At 41.8% G+C, this 24608-nt stretch overlaps 1 protein-coding gene across 6 annotated transcripts in view; it reads right to left on the reverse strand.

The window, feature by feature from the left end:
* Positions 1-24608, reverse strand: part of RPRD1B (regulation of nuclear pre-mRNA domain containing 1B) — an 84567-nt gene that overhangs the window by 18430 nt on the left and 41529 nt on the right. For 2 of the 6 annotated variants that reach the window (XM_005858249.2, XM_014528992.1), the window contains one exon: positions 3296-5838. The exons of 2 other annotated variants lie outside the window; for them this stretch is intronic. In XM_005858249.2, the coding sequence (XP_005858311.1) occupies positions 5689-5838 (150 nt within the window). In that variant the 3' untranslated portion in view covers positions 3296-5688. Of the gene's footprint in view, positions 1-3295; positions 5839-8309; positions 8382-13694; positions 13809-24608 lie in introns of those variants that run through there. 2 more of the 6 variants (XR_313127.2, XM_005858250.2) reach the window with 2 other exon arrangements.

The raw sequence follows: 24608 nt of genomic DNA on the forward strand, positions 1-24608 counted from the left end.
GCCGGCCTGATCGCCCCTAACCGCCACTGCCTCAGCCCCGCTACCATGGCTTTGTCCGGAAGGTCTCCCGGTCTAATTAGCATATTACCCTTTTATTAGCATAGATAATAGTAATAGTAACACCACTAATAAAGTCCCATAGTCACCCTAAAGGTGCAAAAACAGTTTCAATTCAGAAATTTAAATGTCCAATCCCATGTTATAATCAAAAGAATTTATCATTTGAAGTGAAGGCTTTTCTGGGGGCTGCTGCAGGCAGGAAGCCGGCATTGTTTAAGGTTTAGGGCAGTGGGAGTGACGAAAGGAAGGAGAAGCAAGAGAAAATCCTTACTTGAGGTGTTGTGGTGACTGGGCACTGGCTGGGCAAGAGTTTCATTACTTTCTCATGTAGGCTTCTCCAGCATCTTGAGTGGCTCATTCTCTCCCAGGCATCTCTCAGGGGTGGTACTTACCCCCGGCTCTTTATTTCCTGCTTCTTTCTCAGCACTGCAAGTCAAAGTCTACCTCCTTGAGGAGCCAGACCCGTCTCTTGGTCACTCTGAGATGACCCACGATGGTTCTCCTGCATGCAGCTCACAACTGGTCCATGGGAGGCAAGCATACATCCCCTGCCCCGACAAACTCTAGGAATAGAGGCTGCAGCCAACTCAGCCACCTTTCCATGGCTCCATCGTCAAAGCACCTAGCCAGCCACTGGCATTTCATTCTTTAGAGTTCCCCGGCAGGGGGTCTAGTTCACCTGATCACCACCCTACAAGGGACACATAGTAACCTCCATGGAGGCCCCTTCCCTAGCCTTGAGGTAAGAGGCAGGGGCATCTACTGCTCTCCCTTAAGAGACTCAAAACATACAAATGGATTACTTCAAAGAAATCCCCACCCAAAACCCTCTTCTTTCAAGTCTAACTCCTCTTTTATACCCTTAATGTGGACGAAAAGTTTAGGGTGGTTACAGGTTTTTTACCATCTCCATTATAAAAATAGCATACGGTATAGGTATTGTGGTATCTTCCAAAAAACATAAATTTTAACTTTATTACCAAGCCCAGCCAGCATGGCTCAAAAGTTGAGCGTCGACCTATGAGCCAGGAGGTCTCAGTTCAATTCCTGATCAGGGCACATGTCTGGGTTGTGGGCTCGAGCCCCAGTGGAGAGGGCGTACTGGAGGCAGCCGATCAACAATTCCCTGTCATCACTGATGTTTCTCTCTCTCCCCCTCTCTGAAATAAAAATATATTTTAAAAAATACCTACATTCATTGTTGAATGTATAACAGCTACCACTGAGTCCCTAATTTGTCCCTGGCCATGGCACTAGGCCCTTTTTACAAACATCTCATTTAAAGTTTATAGGTATTGTTTGTTAACTATTTTATCATTTTCATAACTGAGGACTGATAACTGGCATTTAAAAATCTGTGGAGTGCATGTTAATAAGATTTTCAGTAGGAAAAATTATTCTGAAAGCCTAGTCATAGAACTTCAGATCTGGAAAGCACTCCCAAGGTTGTTTTATCAACCTCATTCATTTCCTTAAGAAGCTGCAGAGGTCCCGAAAGGCTTGAGTTGAGGGACTTGCCCACGGTCATCACAGTGAGATGAGACGTGGGTTATCACTCGCCACAGCTGCCTCTTATTCATAAAAACATATTAAATTCTGACTTATACTGCTAATTTTAATATTTTTCAAACCAGTGGTAGAAATGAATTTTTAATGCAAACTATTTCAGAGTCTAAAAAATTGAACAAACTGGGCTTCCAACACCACATAGAGCTGTAATGAATCCCAATTTACTATACGGGAGAATAGATTCTTAATTGAATCTGTGCCTTAGAGTGGGAGAGTAATTTTTAAATGGAAAATCCTGTGGAGGTGGTGATGCGAATGAGTTGAGTCCAAGAGAAAGTAAGATAGCAAACCAGGCTGGAAAATAGCTTTTTCTTAAAGATCTCAAGGAAACCAAATGCAGATTGATTGTGCTCAGACAAACTATCTTTACGCCATCCTCCTAGTTTTGGCAGACTTTTGTGTTCGGATCCTTTTAGCTGATGATCTCCAGGGTTTCATAAATCTTCTTTCCATACATTAGCACTATGGTGACAGTATTCTTTTAACAAATATGGGAACCTAGGACATGCCATTCAGCGTTGCATTCTTCTCATGCAACCCAACAATCATAAGCTTTTAGGGTTGGCAGGGAGCCTAGAAATAACTGAGTCTAATACCACATTCAAAGATAAGAAAACTGAGGCCCAGAGGAAGAAACACCTGTCCCAGGAAGGTCACACAGTTAATGGCTCTAATCACAAAAGTTAAGCATTTTGACAGATACATGAACTCTTGGGTAGTCCCACCTTCAGCTCTGCGGACTTCAGAGTCACATTTTGTAGCGTGAAGTGCTAATTAAGCCAGAGGAATTATGGACTTACTATTTATAGGAAGGAGTGAAGACATTACCTAGGCCATGAAACCTGGGACACAGAAGGAGCTCTTGTCTCCTGAGATCCACATATTACATTGAACCTTTGTATTTTAAGACAGAAGGTGGGTAATGCAGTCTCAACTCTCCTTGAGTTGCATTTAGTCTTGAAGGACCAGCTATTGCAGTTTTCTGTGTCATGAGATAAATGAGTAACCCTACTCCTTCAGGCAAATGCTGCCCTCACCCAGTGGAAAGGTTAAAACCATCTTTCCAAACACCAATCACTTCAAAAGGAACGATTTCAAAATATTTTTCTATTATTTTGAGTTTTAACAATAATACTTAGTCAACACGCTTCATTGAATTTAAAAGTGAAAAGGAGAAAGGAAACCCACAAAAATGTTTTTAAAGGCATACCACTCAGGTTTGAATTATCTCGACTTTTTCCTCTTGCTGTTCAGAATGGCTTTCACTGTATTGACAAAATCAAATATATCTCTCAGGAGGCCTAGTGGTGCAAACAAAAGCGCTGAAATCAAAGAACTTGCAAGTTTTAATCTGTCAGAGACTATGGTACTGGGGAGAAAGTCACTTAACTTCTCTCCATCAGTTCCCACTTCTGTGCAATGAGGATAAAACTGTGGAGGTACCTCTCCTGGGTACTGTGTGGGTTGGCTAATTAAAGCTAATTAAGCCCCTGGAAAATACTATGTAAGTGCTGGGTATTTATGTGCCACTAAGACCCACAAAAACTCCACAGGGACAAGATTCTGTGCAGACAGCACAATCTCTATTGGTGATTACTAATTACCCACTGCTTACAAAGAGAGCACTGTGTTCTGCAAAAGGGTAGGGAAAGGAAACAGCACACAATGTCATTCAACAACACCATCTTTATTCAAAAATATATATCTATGAGACATTTCAGAATATACTGCTGCCACCAAAGACAGCCTATACTTCTAAATAAAGTCCTAAATTAATATACAAATTTAAGCTTTAAAAATATTCTTTAAGAAAAAAGGGGGGGAAAGAACGAAGACTTTCTGAGGAATATGACCTAAAGGAAAGGTCCTTTAAGGTCTATGGATGCCCTAAGTAAAGAAGAAAAAACACAAAACACAAACCACCCACCCCACCCTGCCAGATCCTTAAATTAAACAAATGAAGTAAAGCACACCTGGGGAGGATATGGGAGAATTAGATTTAAAAAACAAACAAAAGCATTTCATTAAAACAACAACAAAAAATACCAAAACTAACTTCCTCACAGGAAGTCCACTAGTAGTAACAGGTGTTAAGAGGCCATCATATTCATTTACATAATTGCTAGTTTCATTTCTTGCTCTTGCTGCAATAATTATGCACCAATGGCTGGTTAGATGCAATCAGATAAAACATCACAGTGGGCAAGATTCATTCTGTTATAACGTTTCATCTAGCTGATCAGAGCAAATATCTACCATACCCTTTTTTTGGGTTGATTGGTGGCTGGTAAAATTTTCCTTCCTTGATGAAAACATACAGAATGTCCAAGGATCTGTTCAGAAACATGCTCTTAGGTAGAACTAAAGCAGCACACCACATGGGGAGAGGCATATGTGCAGAAAGAGCAAAGACTCGAATTCATCTTGCAATTTTAGTAAAGTCACCCACTGCCCTATGGCCTCTGGGAGAAAATTTTATATATAGACTCATTATTTAATCATGACAGGACAACAGGCAGTGTTCAACACAGTCCACATTCTAATCTGAAAATAGCTTAAATGCTACTAGGTTCTACACAGAGTTAAACTGAATGCCTGCTATGACTTTTCACTGTTTTCACTTTTGGCAGGCAGGAGGGCTCCTTTAAGAAAAACCTGCTATACTTTTAAAAACATAGGCTATATTTTAACATGTAAAATTACATGTAATTGGCTTTTTGGTAATCCTCAGAATAATGGAGAATCTGAAACCCCCTCCACTGGATCCCATTTTATAGCTTTGGGATTTCAACCTCTGGGCTATAATTCCTATTACACTATTGGGGCAAATTGTTTTCTGCCCTTTCCAATGTCTAAAATAAGCCTGCCAAAACAGAATGATTTATAGTTAACAGGCCTAACCTTTACTAAAAAGCAAGTAATGTCAGATGGCATGATAATAGAATTAAAACCCAAAATTAATATCCCAAACTTTCCCCCTTCCCCTGCCCAAGATGAGCTATTCAGTAACATCTGACACAAAGTACTCCTGGACACAGGGACACGTGCAATGATGTGGCTGACGGACAGATGAGCATGCACGGTGTCATATTTGCAAGGGAGATAAGCAAGTGCAGTCACCATCCTGAGGACATATGTCCACACAGTGAATTGTTAGTGTGTGCCCTACTCCCCAAAAGAAAGGGTCAAAGCAGCACCCACACAGAACCCAGGCTCTCAGCATGCCTTTAGCTTTTCGGCCCACCATTGCCATTGCTAATAAGCACCTTCATAGCCAACTGGGGTCAGAAGGCTGTTTTTAGGAAGGTGTTCTATGACGCTGGGTAGACCCTTGAAAAGGGCAGCCTGTTTGTAGGAACCTGAAGCAAAGTACTTATTTTAAACTCATCCTTGTAATTCCTGTTACTCTGTCTCTGAACTATGATTTTATGTCCCAGATCAGCTCCTAATCTTCTTGCTAGATTCTCTAGTCTGCTTACAAAACAAATGCACCCAACCATTGACTATACATCGCCAGAGTAATAGTAGGGGAGAATCAGAGATTTAGCAAACTCCTTATGGCAAAGCTGCTCGACAGTTGTGCCTCCCTTTGGGGTTGATGGAGTCAGGAAAGCCAATGACTCCAGGTTGAATTCCTCAGTGGAAGCCTGTACTGAACTTGAACGAGCCCAGCTCAGACGGAAGCTGCTTTCATGACACAATGCTATCATCAAGGACAAGATTCTTCTGAAAGCTTCCAGAAGTACACATGATTTTTATAACTTCTTCAGTATAAAGTGAGAGCTAAGAATGGAAAACCAACATGGGGCATAAAAACACAAAGTGGGAGAGTTTGTATTCTTTCCAAATATCAATCTAAACTGGATTCCACTCACCACTGTTCTGAATTGTGCTCAACAGGAGAGGCTGGAGAGGAGAACCAGAGTTTGTGGTTCTTTCTGGAGGCTAGGGGCCAGGCGGAAGGAGGGATAGAACCAGGGGCTACAAGGTTATTTCCAACCATGACTTGCCCTCTTTTTTCTGCTGGTAGAGATGGGAATCTGGGGCACGGCACCTGCCCTAGTCAGTAGAAAAGAGGTCACCAGCAGAGGGCAGGGGGGCCAAGCCCCATGTGACGTTGGGCAGCAATGAGAGGTCTGGCAAACTCTGAATATGGGACTTCAGTTCCTTGCGGACCTGGGTTACCCGAGCAAGCTTCTGTTTATATTCCTAAGGAAACAAAGAGAAGACAGTGTAGTAAGTCTTTGCGTGCTGGTGGCCAAGTTTAAGGACCCAATACAGATACTCTCACCCTCTTTTCCTACGTTCTCCCCACCAGATCGCCCCTGCCCTATTCAGCTAAAGGACAATGCTAGGTTTTCAAACTCTGTAAAACTTTATATAAAAAAGGAAAGCAGAATTCAATACTGGCAACAACATGAAATGGTATCACTTAGCACTTGAGATTTGGGAGTAAAAAGAAGTGACATTTTTGTATTTACAGTGTCTTTTATTTGGTTCTTAGCTATTTCAAAATGCCTTATAAAATACAGATGCTTAGGATTTACAATTATTTTGAAGGCTATACCTAGACATGGCTAGAAAAATCACTATAAAACTATACTTTGTGTGATAAACTTGGACATTAAACCAGATTTATCATTTTTGCAGACAATGACTACACGAGCTCAAAATACCCAATGCCACTACCTGTGCTTATTCCATTCCCAAGTAACTGAACAAGTTCCTGACGAGGTTTCTAGTCTAAATAGGCCAGACTTATCCTCCAAAAGCCTAGCTTTCATCAAGTCACCCCTCTGAGAAAGTGAAGCACAGCACCACACTGTTTCCACGACTCAGAGCTCAAGGTCTTCTAAAATGAGCTCCTTACAACTTCCCAACCCCCTAGGCCAGTGGTCGGCAAACTGCGGCCCCTTGAGTGTGGCTCTTCTACAAAATCCCACGTGCGGGCGCGCACGTACAGTGCGATTGAAACTTCGTGGCCACACTCAAGGGGCCAAAGAGCCACATGTGGCTCGTGAGCCGCAGTTTGCCGACCACTGCCCTAGGCACACGCCACTGCCTGTATGGCCATTTGTTCAGGAGTCTACTCAAGCCCAGAGGGGAACACAATCTAGACATGGATCTTTCTTCTCCTGGTCCCAGCAAAGCCCAGCCTCCACTCCTCTGCCTACCTGCTGAGTTCCACCTCTCTAGGGAAATCTTTCCTCCTCGTCCAGGAGACTGGTCTGCACCTCTGCCTGCTCTGGAACCCTCCTGTGCACAGAGCATGCATCTGGGCCCCTTAACAGCCTGCTCTTAGGCACTTTCTCCATTCATGTTAGACTTCCATGTTCCTCTAAACCAGCAGTCGCCAATTGGTGGCCCGCAGACCACTGGTGGTCCGTGAGGTCTGAAAAGTTGGCGATCGCTGCTCTAAATGATGACTCCCCTGATGATGGGAACTGAGTATACCACTTTCCCTCCTCGGCTCCCAGTTAAAGGTTCTCTTGGTAAATCTGTAAGGAATAACCCACCAGGTCATGTGAGGTCTGTGGTTTACAGCCCCCTTAGGGCTTGTCTTTTTCCTCTAGTTGTGCCAGCCTCCTTAGTGTTTCTGCAAGGACAAGGATGTTTCTGAGACTGGGTCTTTGCTGACTAATGCCTCTCCTGCAGGAACATAAGAGAAAGCACTGGGCTAAGACTCAGAGACCTGGGTTTAGTTTTGGCTCTGACTCTAGCTTGCTATGTGACTGGGGAAAGTTTCCTCTCTTCCTTCATCCTCACCTTTCTTATCTGAAAATGAAAGAACTGGACCACCCATAGATCTTTCTTCAAGTTCTAGATCCCTTCATGCCAACACCTCATGAACACTTGGAGAGGCAGAGGGTTTGAGGGCATAAGCACGCTTGGGAAGAGTGATAAGACAGGAAATAAGTTGAAAGAAGAACACTTAGTTCAAGTTGTAAAAATGAAGTCCAAGCAAGGAGTGGAAGAGGGGAATCAGGGATGCAGGCAGGCAGGGTCTGCCCCCATATTCCCATAGGCAGTCAGCCTTCCCCTGAAATAACGGCTGCTCACACAGGCCATCAAATGGAGAGACTGGGAAAGAAAGTAAGCGCTCTTGGCACATTTTTTTTTCTTTGTAGAATTAATACAACGATAACCACGACACATAAATACTTAATAATGAGCCCCTCATCAAACTTGTAAGCTTCAGGAGGCAAGAACCAGATCCATCTGCTTTCTCCCAGCATCCACCATGCCCAGCAGGACTCTGAACAGTAGGTGTCCGACACCATTGCCCAAAGAAATAATAGTATATAAAACATAATATTATGAGCAAGTACACAATATTAATCAGCTTTAAGTCTTGAAACTGAAGACTAATTTCAAATGTGAGGATCTAAAATGTCAAGTTCCCTGTCCTTCCTTCTACAAACATTTTTCTTCATTGGTTTTACGTACTTCAAAGAAAATCAATAGAAGATCCACTCTATTACTGGACATGGATTCATTTAATTAACTTCTCCTGAATTCTAGGTAGAAAAAGGGTAAAATACTTACTCCCTGCTCAAATCCTCTGACCAAAGCTGACAAATAAAAGCCGCTTCGATTTGAAGCCATGAACTCCTGGCAGCTATAGAGCACTTCATTTGAAGGAATTCCTCAAGAACAGTTGAATGTCACTGAGTCTCTAGTGAGCTAAGCTGGGACTAGAATCCAAGACTCCTCACTCTTGGGTGATCCTCAGACTGACTTAGCAAATCCATCTGAGGTTAAAAGGAAAGACAGTTGATCTGATCAGGTATCATCTTAAGTTCAAATAACTCTCTCCCAGGTAATCTTTAAAACAAACAAAAATATCATTTGCTCCTTTTGGGGGTGGGGTGTTATCATAATTAGATGCTACTATATCCTAGATATCATTAAAAAAAACCTTCATTTTAATAAAAAGAAACATGTTCCACATTAAAGTCCTCTCGTTAGGCCACTCTGAAAGCTGATGGATCCTGCCCATACCTCCTCATGCTACCAGTTATTCTTCCCCTAGTGATTTCTACTTTAGAGCAGACGCATGAGCCTAGGAATAGGGCATTACTAGAAAAGAATGGGATTGAAAAATACAGAGCTGCAAGAAACAAGGTTAATATACAAAAGTCTATCGCTTTACTATATACCAGCAATAAACAAGTGAAATTTGAAATTAAAACACAGTATTTATTAGCACCCAAAACAATGAAAAACTTAGTTCTAAATCTAATAAAATATGTACAAGATTGTCTGAGAAAAATACAAAACTCTGATGAACAAAGAACTAAACAATTGAAGAGAAATTCTATGTTTATGGCTAGAAATGTGGTAGACAGACAGACATGAGCAGAGCAACGACGAAGGGCCAGTACAGGAGGTCATTTAGGTGGAAAGTCCCTGATGCCTAGCTAGGGACAACTGTATGGTGGAACCTTGCCCCCCAGGGTGACCTTTCCTCCCCTAGCATATCTCTGGTCATGTGATTTGAGACCCTTGACCTTTCCTCCCTAGAGATAACATCTAAGCCTCAGTTGTAGTTCGGCTCCAGGCCCAAAGGAGCAGCAAAACCAAACAAGCGACGCTATGGCTGACCTCAGACCAGCTGCACTGACTAATGACCTTCTGCCCTGGCACTGGCCAAGCAATCAGTGGAGACCCAGACCCTGAAAGAACACACCTGGAAAGCTGCTGATTATTATAATGAGATCTTCACCTGGGACCTCCCCTAAAATCTTCACCCTTAAAACCATTAGGACTTTCCCTTACCCACCCCCGGCACGTTAGCATTACTTCCCTCACTCCAAGCTCCAAGGGCCCTTCTCTTACCTCTATAACTTGTTTCCTAAGCCCATTTCTTCTAGGAATTACTTTTTCTACCTCTGTGATTTTATAAATACATGTTCTCCATTAGTTTGACAAATAAAAGCTGCAGGGTCTTGACTCTGAATTCTTTCCTAGCCAGAATTCAAGTACCGAGGTTGCTGAACCCAGGTCCAGTGGTGAACCTGGTGCCATTCCTGCTGCCTACAACAGGAAGACTCAATACTGTTATGATGTGAGTTCTTCCCAACTTTATCTATAGATCCAATCAAATCAATGCAATCCCAATCAAAATCACAGCAAGTTCTTTTGTGGAGATAGACAAACTGATTCTAAAGTTAATATGGAAAGGGGAAAGTTTCAGAATAGCCAAAACAATATTGAAAAGAACAAAGTCAGACCTACCTGACTCCAAGACTTACTATAAAGCTACAGTAATGAAGACAATGTGGTACTGGCAAAAAAACAAATAGATTAATGCAACAGAATGGAGAGCCCAGAAACAGGCCCATATAGTCAACTGATCTTTGACAAAGAAACAGAAACAATACAGTGAAAAAAAGACAGTATTTTCAAGAAATGGTGCTGGAACAATGCAAAAGAAAAAAAAAAATCTAGACATGAGTTTTACATCCTTTATAAATATTCATTCAAAATGGATCACAGATTAAAATGTAAAAGCACAAAACTATAAAACTCCTAGAAGATAACACAGGAGAAAATCTAGATGATCTTTAATTTGGTGATGACTTTTAGATACAACACCACAGGCAAGACCCATGAAAGAACTAATAAACTGGACTTCATTAAAATGAAAAAAAATTCCTGCTCTATGAAAGACACTGTCAAGAGAATGAAAATGTTTGCAAAAGACATTAGGGGAATGCAAATTAAAACAACAATGAGATATTACCACATACCTATTAGAATTGCCAAAATCCAGAATACTAATAACAGCAAATGCTGATAAGGATGTGGAGTGACAGGAACTCCGTTATGTTGCTGGTGAGAATGCAAAATAGTACAGCTACTGTGGAAGACCAGTCTGGCAGTCTCTCACAAAACTAAACATACACTTACCATAGGATCCAGCATTACACTCATTGGTATTTATGCAAAGGACCTGAAAACTTATGTCCACACAAAAAACTGCACATGAGTATTTATAGCAGCATTACTCATAACTGTTAGAAGCAAACAAGATGTCCTCCAGTAGGTGAATGAATAAACAAATTTTGGTATATCCAAACAACAGAATATTATTCAACACTAAAAAGAAATGAGCTATCAAGCCATGAAAAGACATGGAAGAACCTTAAAAACACAAGACTAAGTGAAAGAAGCCAACCTGAAAAGGTTAAGAGTCCAACTACATGACATTCTGAAAAAGGCAAAACTATGGCAAGAGGAGCTGGAGTGGGTAGGGAAGAATAGACAGAGCACAGAGAATTTTTAGGGTAGTGAATATACGGTAATGATGGGTATGTCCAAATGTGTAGAATGTACACCAATGTAAACTATAGACTTTGGGTCATTATAATGTGTCAATATAGATTAAGGGTGACAGATGTGCCACTCTGGTGGGGGATGCTGACAGTGGGGGAGACTATAAATGTGTGGGGGTAGGGAGTATGGAAATCTATGTACATTCCTCTTAATGTTGTTGTGAAGCTAACACTGCTCTAAAAAAATAGCCTTTAAAAAAAACACACCCTTGGGCCAAAAGGTTTAAATACATCAGCAAGGGTGTGTAGGTATATACTTGAATATCCAAATACAGGTAAAGTTTGCCTTTAAAACTATTAAAACATGTTACCTGTTTAACTGGGACAGTTGAATGACCCAACTTAATGCCTTGAGGAGAGATGAGCAGGTTAGAATTCACAGCCAGCTCTGACTAGGTCAAAGTGAAGCTATAGTAAGTTTATAGTCCCTAAATTCAGTAGTAACTGTGATCTCTCCCACCTCTCCCATTTTTTAAAATAGATTTAGTCTTTTTCCAAATAAAGTCATCTATAAATGTTGCCATAGACCAACAAAAAAATTAAGAGTGAATCCAGTCTGGCTGGTGTTGCTCAGTGGTTGAGCATCAACCCATGAACCAAGAGGTTATGGTTCGATTCCCGGTCAGGGCACATGCCTGGGTTGCAGGCTTTATCCCCCAGTAGGGGGTGTGCAGTAGGCAGCCCATCGAGATTCTCTCTCATCACAGATGTTTTTTATCTCTCTCTTCCTCTCTCTGAAGTCAATAAAAACATATATTGTTTTTTTAAAAAGAGTGAATCACCTCCCAATTCTTCCCCTTGGTCCGGTCAGGGCACTCTCTTAATAGCTGCCTTTTCAGTTATTCTCTCTGGTTCTGGACAGGTTAAGGAGACAGACCTCAGGAAAATCAGAGCATCTTTTTTCTCAACCTACCAGCCTACCTTCTGGACAAAAGTGTGATCCACAAGCTCTGCTGCCACAAGGTTCCAAACTGTGCCCTCAGCAACTCCTGCTCTCATAAGAATCCAGGCTGCTTCTCATGATAATAAAACCAACTTCAGTGATGAGACCCATTCAAATTTTTCTGACTCCCTTAAGTGTGCTGCATCCCACAATCTCTTTAGCACACAAGCACCACTCAGGTAGAGAAATGATGTGGCAAGGTGGTTACATGCACCTTGTGTAAATTACCTTACGTTTGTGTGTGATAGAGCACTAAGCCTTTAATCTAACACTCATGCTACCTGCCTGGTACAGGAATTCAAGAGATCAAGACCTGCACTATTTGTATCAGCAGGATGACACCGCTGCAGCACTCCTGCTCATCACTCTTCTCTCCCTACCCACTGACTCATCTCAACCACAGCTCACATCTCTTTTTTGTATTCCTGTCTTCAGACACTTGCCTTTCCTATATTACCAATCTTAAGCAAGAGAAGACAAGGTAAACACAAGCAGTCCTGTTGCTTTTTCTTCCCTGTTCATGCATAATTTATACTGGGATGGAGGTAGAGGTGAGCGGTTGAGCTAAATCCTCCATCTGGCTACATGCACCTACGGCAACAAATTCTACCTCACCCCAGAGAGGCCAAGAGGAGCTGTGAAACAGGTAAGAGTTCTATCAGACTTCTGTTGCTACCCTTGTTTCGGGATCTTTGAAGAGGAGGTGGCGGGGAAAGTGGGCATCTGTGATAAACTGCCTGGGTTTATCTGACTGCCAAGAAATGTTTAAAATGAAGAGGGTACCGGCCCAATGTGTAGTTTTGAGATAATGCCTAGGATTTATGCTCTTGGCAAAACTCTGGAATCTCGGCTCACAGACTCTCCAAAGTTGCAGGAAAATGCGTCTCCAACATCCCCCCGTTTCCAGTGGGTCCAGCTGACACTGCGTGAACACAGCCCATTATGGAGCACCAAGACAATTGGCTGAAAGGAGCAACGCTCACACATTCTTTGCCTTTTTTGGTTAGAGCAGTAAGCCAGACCTGACATGCTGCAGATCAGCTCTGGGATAAGAGGGTTAAAAATGACAAGGGCTGACATTGCAATGACCTTTCTGCAGGAATTTCATTTCCCAAACAAAATTATAAGCATTTCCTCTAGCAACTCATGTAAGAAATGCTGAGCAAAATGTAAACACTGTCAAGCCTATATTTTTCTTGCTAGGAAGTATTTACGTAAGAAAAATTGTGTTAGAAACAACACCACCACAGGCAGGGGCTTGACTTGATGAAACAAGATTCCCAGTATAAGACTCATGTTTTCTTTTATCTTGCCCTGTTGTGCTATAGGACATAGGCATATAAAAATTACCTACTGCATGACTACTCCCAATTAAGAGTCATAAAGGGTCATTATGCATGAAGCAGTTTATAAAGGACCTGTTTTAAAGGTGACCTGCCACACTGAGTTTAAGTCAAAGAACTGCTTCATCACATGAAGGTTGGGAGAGCCAAGCAGAAAGGGGAAGCTGGCCTTCACCCTACTATTATTTAAAATGCCCACTCAGCCCCCCTCATCCTGCAGGAGCAGGGGAGGGGGGGACTAAGGCTCACAAGGACCTACACTTAGAAATCACAGCTTCTGCTTAAACCACAGCTTAATTTTTTCTTTCTTCCTTTCTCTTTCATTTGTTTTTTGTTTGTTTTAAAGGAAAATACAACATATAAATCTTTGGACTGAAAATAAAAATGCCACTTCTAATTTCTCTTCAAGGATCTATGTGGGAATAAAAAACCATCACTGACCTGCACCTTTCTCCCAGCCAGCTCCATGCTCCCATGTGACTTAGTGGCAGCTGGGACATTTCAAAATGATACATTCTGGGTGTCACAGCAAGACTGGAGCTGCTGAGTAAGTTGCTGGGGAAGATACAAGGAAAGAGGAAGTTGTGGCTCCAATTCCAGTGCTTGGGGTCTTTCAGCTCCATTACTAAAACCAGTAATAAAGGTACACATGAAGTTTTCCCAGAAGGAAAGTGACAAAATGGCTACAATGAGAGAAGTGTTCTCAGAGCAATCCAGCCACCCACTGGAGGAATCAAATGGAAATGGGCATCTTAGGCTTGCAGTCATACCACAAACCAAGGGTTTTTAGGGCACTTCTTTCTCTCCAGAGCACCCTTTACACAAGGTTTACAGGAAGCTTCTGCTGCCACCACAAAACCCTCTCTGACAGGGATTTGCAAAAGCAAGGGAAGAATAGAGTTAGTATTTACACATAACTAAAATAATAAAAATAAAATCAATTTTAGGATTTGACAAATGTAATTATAAAGATAAACACTTACAAATTATAAAGATAAACACAATTTAAACACATGTCCACTATGCTTTAAAAGCGACTTATTAGAAAAAGGACATGGGAGCCTTTAAAAAATGTTTACATTATTTATGTAATGGGTCCCTCATTATGTAAGACCAAATACTAAAAGCGTAAGAAAAACTGTTTACTATTTATAATTAGTTCTCTCTTTTTTTTAAAAGTTAACTGTCAAAAAATGTTTTATGCAAGTAACAAAGCCCTACAAACAGATTTCCTTAGGGACCACTTCAATGGAAAATCAGGTTATTGATGCTGTTCATGAAGGGTGTAGATCTTTCAACTGTTTCTCCTTTTGAGCCAAATACTGGTAGTCAAGCATTCCTGGAGGGCAGCTGAGAAGCAAAGGGTAAAAAGGAAAGGGACTCTTTTTCACACAAAAGGATTTTGAGCAACGTTTACTACAATTTTAGGTACTAGAAGGTCTGCCTGGGGCAAGGCAGTCTGTAGGTTACTGAACTGCATTTGAATACAGTCTCTCTTCAATACTTCAATTCCTTTCCACAAGCAACCAAAAAAGGAGGGAGGTTGCTAGGATAAAACAGGGGGGAAAAAATCCAGTCAGAAAAATCCAAGTTTAAGTCCTGTGCTACCACTTGCCTGCAGTGTGACATGACTTCACCGTGCTGGACTTAAGTGTCCTTATATCTAAGACAGGAATGGAAATAATGTCTACACCATGGGGTGGCTTGAATGAGACCAGGCCCTTGCTAAACTGTTCAATTTGAATTAGCAGATCTGAAGGGGGAAAGAGCACCCTCCTATGTTTATTATTTTATGAGCAATACTTAAATTTTTTGATTTACATGTTAGAATTGAAGAAAAAGAGAATTATTGATGAGGCCTAAAATCCTTCCTCTCTCCAACCATTTGAGTATGTCCTGAAATTTTAGCACCTTTACTAGAAGTTGGCTTGTGAAAATAAAAGGGTTTGATCTCCAAGATGGGGAAAAGTTAGGCAATTTTATAATTAGGTGGCACCATAGTCCAATCCTATCAATCTAAGGCCAAGAGAGGGGAAGGAATTTGTCTACGGAGTAAAAAGCCTAGATCTCGTGGGAACATTCTCAACTTGGAAGGAGTCCCCATCCAAGGTATACAGGTGGACTTCCAGTCAAGATGGCTGCGTAGGTAAATGCAGCACTCACATCCGCTCACAACCACGTCAAAATTACAACCAAACCACAGAACCATCATTCAGAACTGCCTGAAACCTGGCTGAATGGAAGTCCTACAACTAGAGAAAGAAGCCATATTGAGACTGGTAGGAGGGGTGGAGGCATGGAACGGGATGATCTGATACCCATGTGTGCCTTGTTTTTTTTTAATCAGGAGGGATATCTTGGCTGCAGAGGCCTTCTGTGAGAAGCAAGGAGTCCCTGTGCTGGGAAGAGAAGTCTCTGTAACTTCAGGCTGTAAAAACAGTGGGAATTGTGGCTGAGTGACACATCCCAGGCGTTCCTCTAAAAGGGCTGGTGCATATACTTACTTGGACTCACTCCCTCTGAGCTCTAGCACTGGGGAAGCAGCTTGAAAGGATCCAGGGACATATGGAGAGGAACTAAATTGTCTAGCATCAGGGTGAGAACTAGGAGGAGCAGCTTTCTGCCAGACAAAAGTGCTGGCAGAAGCCTTTGTTCCTTTTCTGGACTCTCACCACAGAACTGGCAGTCGGGTGCCATATCTGAGTTCTCCAATAACCTGGCTCATATTTTTCACCCTCATCCTGGTGATTCCCTGAGGTTCCACCCAATAGCAGGACCACCCAAGCCATTTCTAATGGCTTTTCCATACAAATGGCCTCTCTTGCCTCGTGCCTCAAACTTTCCTAAATTCTCTCAAACAAGCAGCATCTGGCCTCAGCATAAACCAAAACTCTTGTTAAGTGGTCCTAGGCCTAGCACTAGTGACAGGCAATCTTGGTTCTCAGCTTAATCTCTCCTGGGCATCTCCAAACTCAGCACAATTAGTCATCTTCAGATCACTCTGTAGCTCATGCCAGGTGGCCCCAGGCAGGACACAGATGGTAGCTGATCTTGCCTCCCAGGAGGCTCCAGAGCCAGTGTACCTGGTGGACAGTTTCACACAACTGCAGATTACAGCTCTACCACTGCCACCAGCGACACACTCAAGGAGTGGATTTGGTGAGCACCAAAGTCCCACTGAAGTGAGTCCTGCTCCACAGGGTCAACTCTTACACAGTGGTTTCTCCACTGTAGTCACAGCCAGTCTTCACAGCTGATCAGCCTGGGGTAAATCCCTCCCACTGACATGCCAACAGCAAGGGTCACCTACAATAGGACAATGCACAGTCAACACAGGGGCACACCTGAAGCACCCAGCTCGACTGACTAGGAAGGCTGCACCACTGGGCCCTATAGGACACCTACTACCCAAGGCCACTCTACTAAGTCCAGGAGACATAGCATCTCTACCTAATTCATAGAAGTAAACACATTATTGATTCTGTATTTGAAAAAATAATGATAGAAACAAAGCAGTCAAAATGTGGAGACAAAGAAACAGTTCCCAGTGAAAGAATAGGAGAAAGCTCCAGGAAAAGAACTAAATGAAATGGAAGCAAGCAAACTACCAGATAAGAGTTCAAAACAATGGTTATAAATATGCTCAAGAAACTTAGTGACTACTTCACCAGCATGAAAAGGGACATAGAAACCATAAAAAAAAAAGAACCAGTAAAAAATGAAGCATATACTAATGGAAATGAAGAATAATTTACAGGGAATCAACAGTAGTGTAGATGAAGTCGAGAATCAAATTTGCAATGTGTAATATAAGGAAGCAAAAAACACCCAATCAGAACAGCAAAAAGAAAAAAAGAATCAAAAAATATGAAGATAGTGTAAGGAGCCTCTGGGACAACTTCAAGCATACCAACATTTGAATCATGAGATTGCCGGAAGAAGGAGAGAGAAAGCAAGAGGTTGAAAACCTATTTGAAAAAATAATGACAGAAAACTTCCTTAATTTGGTGAAATAAATAGACATACAAGTCCAGAAAGCACAGAAATTCCCAAGTAAGATGAACCCAAAGAAGCCCACACCAAGAAATATTATAATTAAAATGAAAACGTTTAAAGACAGAGCATCTTAAAAGCAGCAAGAGAAAAGCAGTTAATTACCTACAAAAGAGCACCCACCTGACTGTCAGCTGATTTCTCAAAAGAAACTTTGCAGGCATGAAGACAGTGGCAAGAAGTATTCAAAGTGATGAAAAGCAACAACCTACAACCAAGATTACTTTACCCAGAAAAGCTATTGTTTAGAATTGAAGGACATAAAAAGAACTTCCCAGACAAGAAAAAGCTAAAGAAGGTCATCACCACCAAACTAGCATTAGATGAAATGTTAAAGTCTCTTCTTTAAGAAGAAAGGGGGGAGATTAAAAATATAAACAATAAAATGGCCATAAATACATATCTATCAATAATTGAATCTAAAAAACATAATAAATGAACAAGCAGAACAGAAATAGACTCATAAATACAGAGAACATTTTGATGGTTGCCAGATGGGAGGGGGTGGGGGAATGGGTAAAAAGGTGAAGGGATTAAGAAGTACAAATTAGCCCTGACCGGTTTGGCTCAGTGGATGGAGCGTCGGCCTGTGAACTGAAGGGTCCCAGGTTCGATTCCAGTCAAGGGCATGTACCTTGGTTGCAGGCACATCCCCAGTAGGAGGTGTGCAGGAAGCAGCTGATCAATGTCTCTCTCTCATCAATGTTTCTAACTCTTTATCCCTCTCCCTTCCTCTCTGTAAAAAAATCAATAAAATATTTTAAAAAAAAAAAAAGAAGTACAAATTGGTTGTTATAAAAGAGTCATGGGGATGTAAAGGACAGCACAGGGAATATAATCAATAATATTATAATAATTATGTATGGTTTCAGATGGGTACAAGATTTATCAGGATGTTCACTTAGTAAGTTATATGTCTAATCAGTAGAGTGTACACCTTAAATTAATATAATAGTGTATGTCAACTATAATTGAAAAATAAAAAATTATTATAAAAAATAATTTAAAAAAAACAAAGTCATATGTGAGAAGCAGTGATTGAAGCAGATGTCCAGAACCTCAAAAGCTTGGAGTATAGAGGAAAGCCAAGAGATTCTAATGAGAAACTGGAGGGCAAAGCTGTTGTTAACTCAGCTTTGTAGACTTGGGAGTGAGACAACATAGTTCTCTTAGTCACACAGAGCAAGACAGGGGCAGAGTAAAATGGACCTGAGGGAAACAAGCTCCAAATGTGATGCTAGATGAAGAGCTGAAAGCCATGCAGGAGGTAAGGGCAGAGTTCATGACCATGCAAGGCAGGATCTCAGCCCAAAGACAAAGGCAGAAATATGAGTGTTAACAGATGGAAGGTGGGACACTGCCCCAGTCTAGACAGGATGCAGGACTTACTAAACATCGATTACATGCTAAGTATTAGGAACTGTTCCACGTACAAGGGATTCAGTCATGAACAAAACGAAAGCTCTGCCCTCATGCAGCTTACTCCCTTAGAGAAATGCAAATAATGAAGTAAACAATTTAAAAATATTTAGAACATTAAGTGGTGATTTATACTACAGAGGAAATAATACAGGGTAATTTGAGAGTGACTGTAGATAGGGTTCAGGAGAGGCCTTTTAGGGGAAGGTGGTGATATTTGAGCTGCAACCTAAAGAATGAGGCAGAGGCAGCCATGCAAAGATATGAGGAAGAGTATTTTAGGAAGTAGTAAATGCAAGGACTCTGTAGGAGAAACCTGGCAGTTTCAGGTAACAAAAGGAAGTGTGAAATGATTTCAGATGAGAAGGAGTTAGATCATGTGAGGCCAGTGGGACAGGTGGAGAAGTCTAGATGTTATTATAAAGTACAGTGTAAAGTTATAGGAGGTTTCAAACTAGGAAGTTATATAATCCTGGTTTTTGTTTTTAAAAGAGCACGCTGTCTGCTCTGTGAAGAATAGACGGAGGGGCGGGGGCAGGAGCAGGGAGGATTCTTTGGGAGGCTGTTACCATGACTCAGTGGAGAGATGATGTTGGCTCAGAGCTGGAGAAAAGGGAACACACTGGAAATCTGTTTTGAATATAAGAACCTCCAGGACTCAATGATGGATTGGATGTGGGGGTAAGGAAAAGAGAACAATTGAGGATGATTCCTAGGTTTTTAGCCTTAGTGACAGGATACAGTTATTAACATAGAGAAAGAAAAGAGCAAGACAGTTTTCAAGAAAGAAAGCCCAAGTTGCTTTTAAGCTCTGTTAGTTTAAGATACCTCTTATACCTTAAATGCTGATTAGGCATCTGGCTAAAAGTCTAGAGCTCAGGAGAAAGGTCAACACTAGAGTTACTTAATGGGGAGAGATCAGTGTGTACAGACAGTATTTGAAACCATGGGGCCAAATGAGAGCTCCTAGATGGAGAAGAGAAGGAAATAAAGAGTGACAGAAAAGAAAAGAGAGTGGCCTATGATTGGTCCATGGTCTCCCCAACCCTTAGGCAGTGGTTCTCAACCTTCTGGCCCTTTAAATACAGTTCCTCATGTTGTGACCCAACCATAAAATTATTTTTGTTGCTACTTCATAACTGTAATGTTGCTACTATTATGATTCGTAATGTAAATATCTGATATGCAGGATGGTCTTAGGCGACCCATATGAAAGGATCATTCGACCGCCAATGGGGTCGCGGCCCACAGGTTGAGAACTGCTGCCCTAGATAATAACATTAGCAAACTTGTTTGGTACATTCTTCAAGAGGCATCCACTAGATATTCCTTTAAAATGTGAGTTCTGTGAAGCAGGGACTTTGTGTTTTGTTGTTACAGCTGTGCCCCTAGCTGCTAAAAAAAAAAAAAAAGCCTGACACATGGTAGGCACTCAAATGAAACTTGTTGAAAAGTTTTAACAAGCATAAGAAAAAGTGACACAGGATAAAGGAATGTAATATAATCACTCATTCCCTCAACACTCTGTAGTACTTGACTTTGCTTCAGTATTGGACATTGTAAAAGTTCACTACATGAGAATTATACTAGTTAGCAAGGACTAACTACCAAACCAAATTGACCTGAAACTGTACAATGGCTCAAATGCAGTAGAACTTTGTCTTGTTCACTTACCAGTACTCAGCAGGTAAACAGATGAACAGGGTATTCTCCATACAGTCACTCAGGACCCAGGCTGATGGAAGCACTACTACCTTCAATGTGTGGCTCCCAAGTTACTCTGGGAGTCATTTCATTTTAGCCAGCTGGAAAGGGAAAGGAGATTGAAAGAGTATGTGGGAGTGTTTTCTAGAGGGAGCATGAGAGTAGCAATCTGTGAGAAGCAAGGAGTCCCTGTGCTGGGAAGAGAAGTCTCTGTAACTTCAGGCTGTAAAAACAGTGGGAATTGTGGCTGAGTGACACATCCCAGGCGTTCCTCTAAAAGGGCTGGTGCATATACTTACTTGGACTCACTCCCTCTGAGCTCTAGCGCTGGGGCAGCAGCTTGAAAGGATCCACGGACATACGGGGAGGAACTAAATTGTCTGACATCGGGGTAAGAACAGCTTTCTCCCAGACAAAATTGTTGATAGAGGTCATTGTTCCTATGCTGAGACCACCCCCGCCACAATGATGACTGGCAGGTGCCATATGTGAGTTTCTATCAACCTGGATCGCACTGTTTATATGACCCTGGGGACTCCCTGAAACCCTGCCCCACCCAATTTGCAGCCCCACGCAAACTGTTTGCAGTGGTTTTTCCATACAAATAGCCTGTCCTGGCTCAGGCTTCAACTTTTCTAAAATCTCTCAAACAAGCAGCAGCTGGCCTCAGTGTGCCCCATTCCTCTCAATAAGAGGCCCCAGGCCCGGCACTAGCAGCAGCCAGCCTTGGTTCACAGCTTGGCCTCTCCTGGGCAGCTCTAACCCCAATTCAAGTAGCAGCCACCTACAGATTGCTCTGTAGTGTGTGCCTGGTGGCCCCAGGAGGGCATAGACAGCAGCTGACTTTGCACCTCCTGGGAGGCTCCACACATCCAGTGGTCAGCTTCAGATCACGCCAGATTACAACCCTACCACATCCATGAGTGACACATTCAAGGGGCAGACTCAGAGAGTACCATAGTCCCACTGAAGTAAGTCCTGCTCCATAGGGGCATCTCCTGCACAGCAGTTTTTATGCTGTAGACCAGGGGTCCTCAAACTTTTTAAACAGGGGGCCAGTTCACTGTCCCTCAGACCGTTGGAGGGCCGGACTATAGTTAAAAAAAAAACTATGAACAAATTCCTATGCACACTGCACATATCTTATTTTGAAGTAAAAAAACAAAACAGGAACAAATACAATATTTGTATTTGCATGTGGCCCGAGGGCCGTAGTTTGAGGACCCCTGCTGTAGACACAGCTGGTCCGAACAGCCAATTGCCTGGGGGGTGAGGGAGGGGCATCAATCCCTCCCAGTGATGCCAAAAGCAATCCAGGCTCAACTACAACAAGACAGTGCACACAGCCCACACAGGGGCACATCTAGAATGCTCAGCTCAGGCGACTTAGGAAGGCTGAGCCACTGGGCCCTATGGACACCTACTATACAAGGCCACTCTACTAATTCCAGGAGACATAGCAGCTCTACCTAATACATAGAAACAAACACAGGGAAAAAGCCAAAATGTGGAGACAAAGAAACATGTCACAAATGAAAAGAAGAAATTGCCAAAAAAAAAAGAACTAAATGAAATGGAAGAAGGCAAACTAACAGATGCACAGTTCGAAATAACGGTTATAAGGATGCCCAAGGAACTTAGTGATAACTTCAAAGAACTTTGTGACAACGGCAAGGAACTTAGAGAGAACACCAATGACATAAAAAAGGACCAATCAGAAATGACACATACACTAACTGAAATAAAGAATAATTTACAGAGAATCAACAGTAGAGTAGAGGACACTGAGAATCAAATCAGTGATTTGGAATATAAGGAAGCAAAATAACCAATCAGAACAACAACAAAAAAAACGAATCAAAAAATATGAAGATAGTGTAAGGAGCCTCTGGGACAACTTCAAGCGTACCACCATTCGCATCACAGGGCTGCTGGAAGGAGAAGAGAGTGAGCAAGAAATTGAAAACCTATTTGAAAAAATAATGACAGAAAACTTCCCCTACCTGGTGAAAGAAATAGACATACAAGTCCAGAAGTACAGACAATCCCCAAACAAGAGGAACCCAAAGATGCCCACACCAAGACACATCATAATTAAAATGCCAAAAATTAAAGATAAAAAGAAATCTTAAAAGCAGCAAGAGAAAAGCAGTTAGTTACCTAGCACTCATGTGACTACCAACTGATTTCTCAACAGAAACTTTACAGGCCAGAAGGGAGAAGCAAGAAATATTCAAAGTGATAAAAAGGACCTACAACCAAGATTACTCTACCCAACAAATCTATCATTTAGAATTGAAGGTCAGATAAAGAGCTTCACAGACAAAAAAAAACCTAAAGGAGTTCATCACCAGCAAACCAGTATTACATGAAATGTTGAAGGGAATTCTTTAAGAAGAAGAAGAGGAAGAGGAGGAGGAAGGAGAAAAAGGAGGAGGAGAAAAAGAAGTAGAGGAGGAGGGAAGATAAAAATATGAACAATAAAATGGTAATAAATACCCATCTATCAACAATTGAATCTAAAAATCAAAATAAATGAACAAGGAATCTAATGAACAAAATAAACTGATGAATAAAATAGAACCAGAGACATGGAAACATGGAACAGACTAAAGAATCTTAGAAGGAAGGGGGAAGAGGGGAAGGGAAAAGATTAACCAAAGAATTTAATATGCATATATGCATAACCCATGGACACAGACAATAGAGTGGTAAAGGCCTGGGGTGGGATCTGGGTGGAGGGGAGCAATGGTGAAAGAAGAGTGTGACATCTATAATATTCTTAACAATAAAGATTTTTTTTTAAAGGTATACAGGTGACTGTTGAACAACATGGGGTTAGGAGTGCCAACTCCCTGAACAGCTAAAACCTGCATATAGCTTTTTATTCCCCCCAAATTGTTCAAGTCCCTTATATAAAACTAGAGGCCCGATGCATGAAATTCGTGCAAGGGGCTCGGCCCCCACCGCAGCAGCGGCTGCCTCTGCCTCCGCAGCTGTAGCTTCATCTGGAAGTTCGTCCGAAAGGATGTCTGGTCTAAGTAGCATATTATGCTTTTATTATTATAGATGGCATAGAACAACGCATAAAGTGAGTCCCCCACATCCATGGATTCCCAACTATGGATCAACAATATTGTTAGCTGATCCTACATTTGGCTGAATTTGTGAATGCAAAATCCTAGCATATGAAGGGTCAACTGCATACTTACTGAAATGGACCTGCACAGTCCAACTCTGTGTTGTTCATCAGTCAACTGTACTCTTACCTAGCCTAGAAATGAACTGACCTGCCACCTGAGATCATGACACCGCTACTGGGGTAGGATTGGTGATGAAAGATTGACAACACAGAGAGGATTTTATGATCTAGTCAGAAAATAACCAAATAACCTATAAACAGAATGACAACTACATGGTGCTCTGAAGGAAAAAGATATAGAGCTATGACAGTATATATGGGGAAAGGGAGGGGGCAGGGAAGACATGGCTTTATGAGGTAGAGATGGGAGAGGGGTGTCAGGGAAATACTGTTGGACTTGGGATATAAAAGATTAACGGGAATCAACTAGATAAGGGTAACTGGTGGGAAGTAAAGGGACAGAGTGTTCTAGAAAGAGGGATTAGCACATGGAAAGCCAGAGACAAAAAAGGCCAGAGCTGCATTTTGAAAACATCACAAGGTTGCCATATGAAGAATGGATTGTAGGACATAAGAACAAATGCAGAGCAGTAAAGAGGCTACTGCAGGGGACCAGATGAGACAATGACAGTTTGGATCAAGGTGGTAGAAGTAGAGACAGAGAGGAAGACGAGGGGGACAGATTCAAGAAAAACTGAGGAGATAAAAATCACAATGGCTTGGCGATTACTCCAATATGGAAAACCCACAACGAGAGGTCATATGGCAGAGGTGCAGCAGAGGAACTGAGAGAGAACCTGGGACAAGAGAAGGCTGAACTGACCAATTTGGGAGGTGAGAAAAACAGGGGGAGAAATACCGGATGAGGCCTAGTGTCTGATTTTGATGAACAGCAATACCATTCTCTGAGGTAGGGAAAGAGAAGAAAAAGAAAGTTTACAAGGAAGGAGATGGTCTGTTTTGGCCATATCAAGTTTGAGTTGTCTGGGGAAGTAATGATATATTGGTCTAAACTACAAGGAAGCGTCTATATTAGA

The sequence above is a fragment of the Myotis brandtii genome, unplaced genomic scaffold (assembly GCF_000412655.1).
Source record: "Myotis brandtii unplaced genomic scaffold, ASM41265v1 scaffold1163, whole genome shotgun sequence".
NCBI lineage: Eukaryota > Metazoa > Chordata > Mammalia > Chiroptera > Vespertilionidae > Myotis > Myotis brandtii.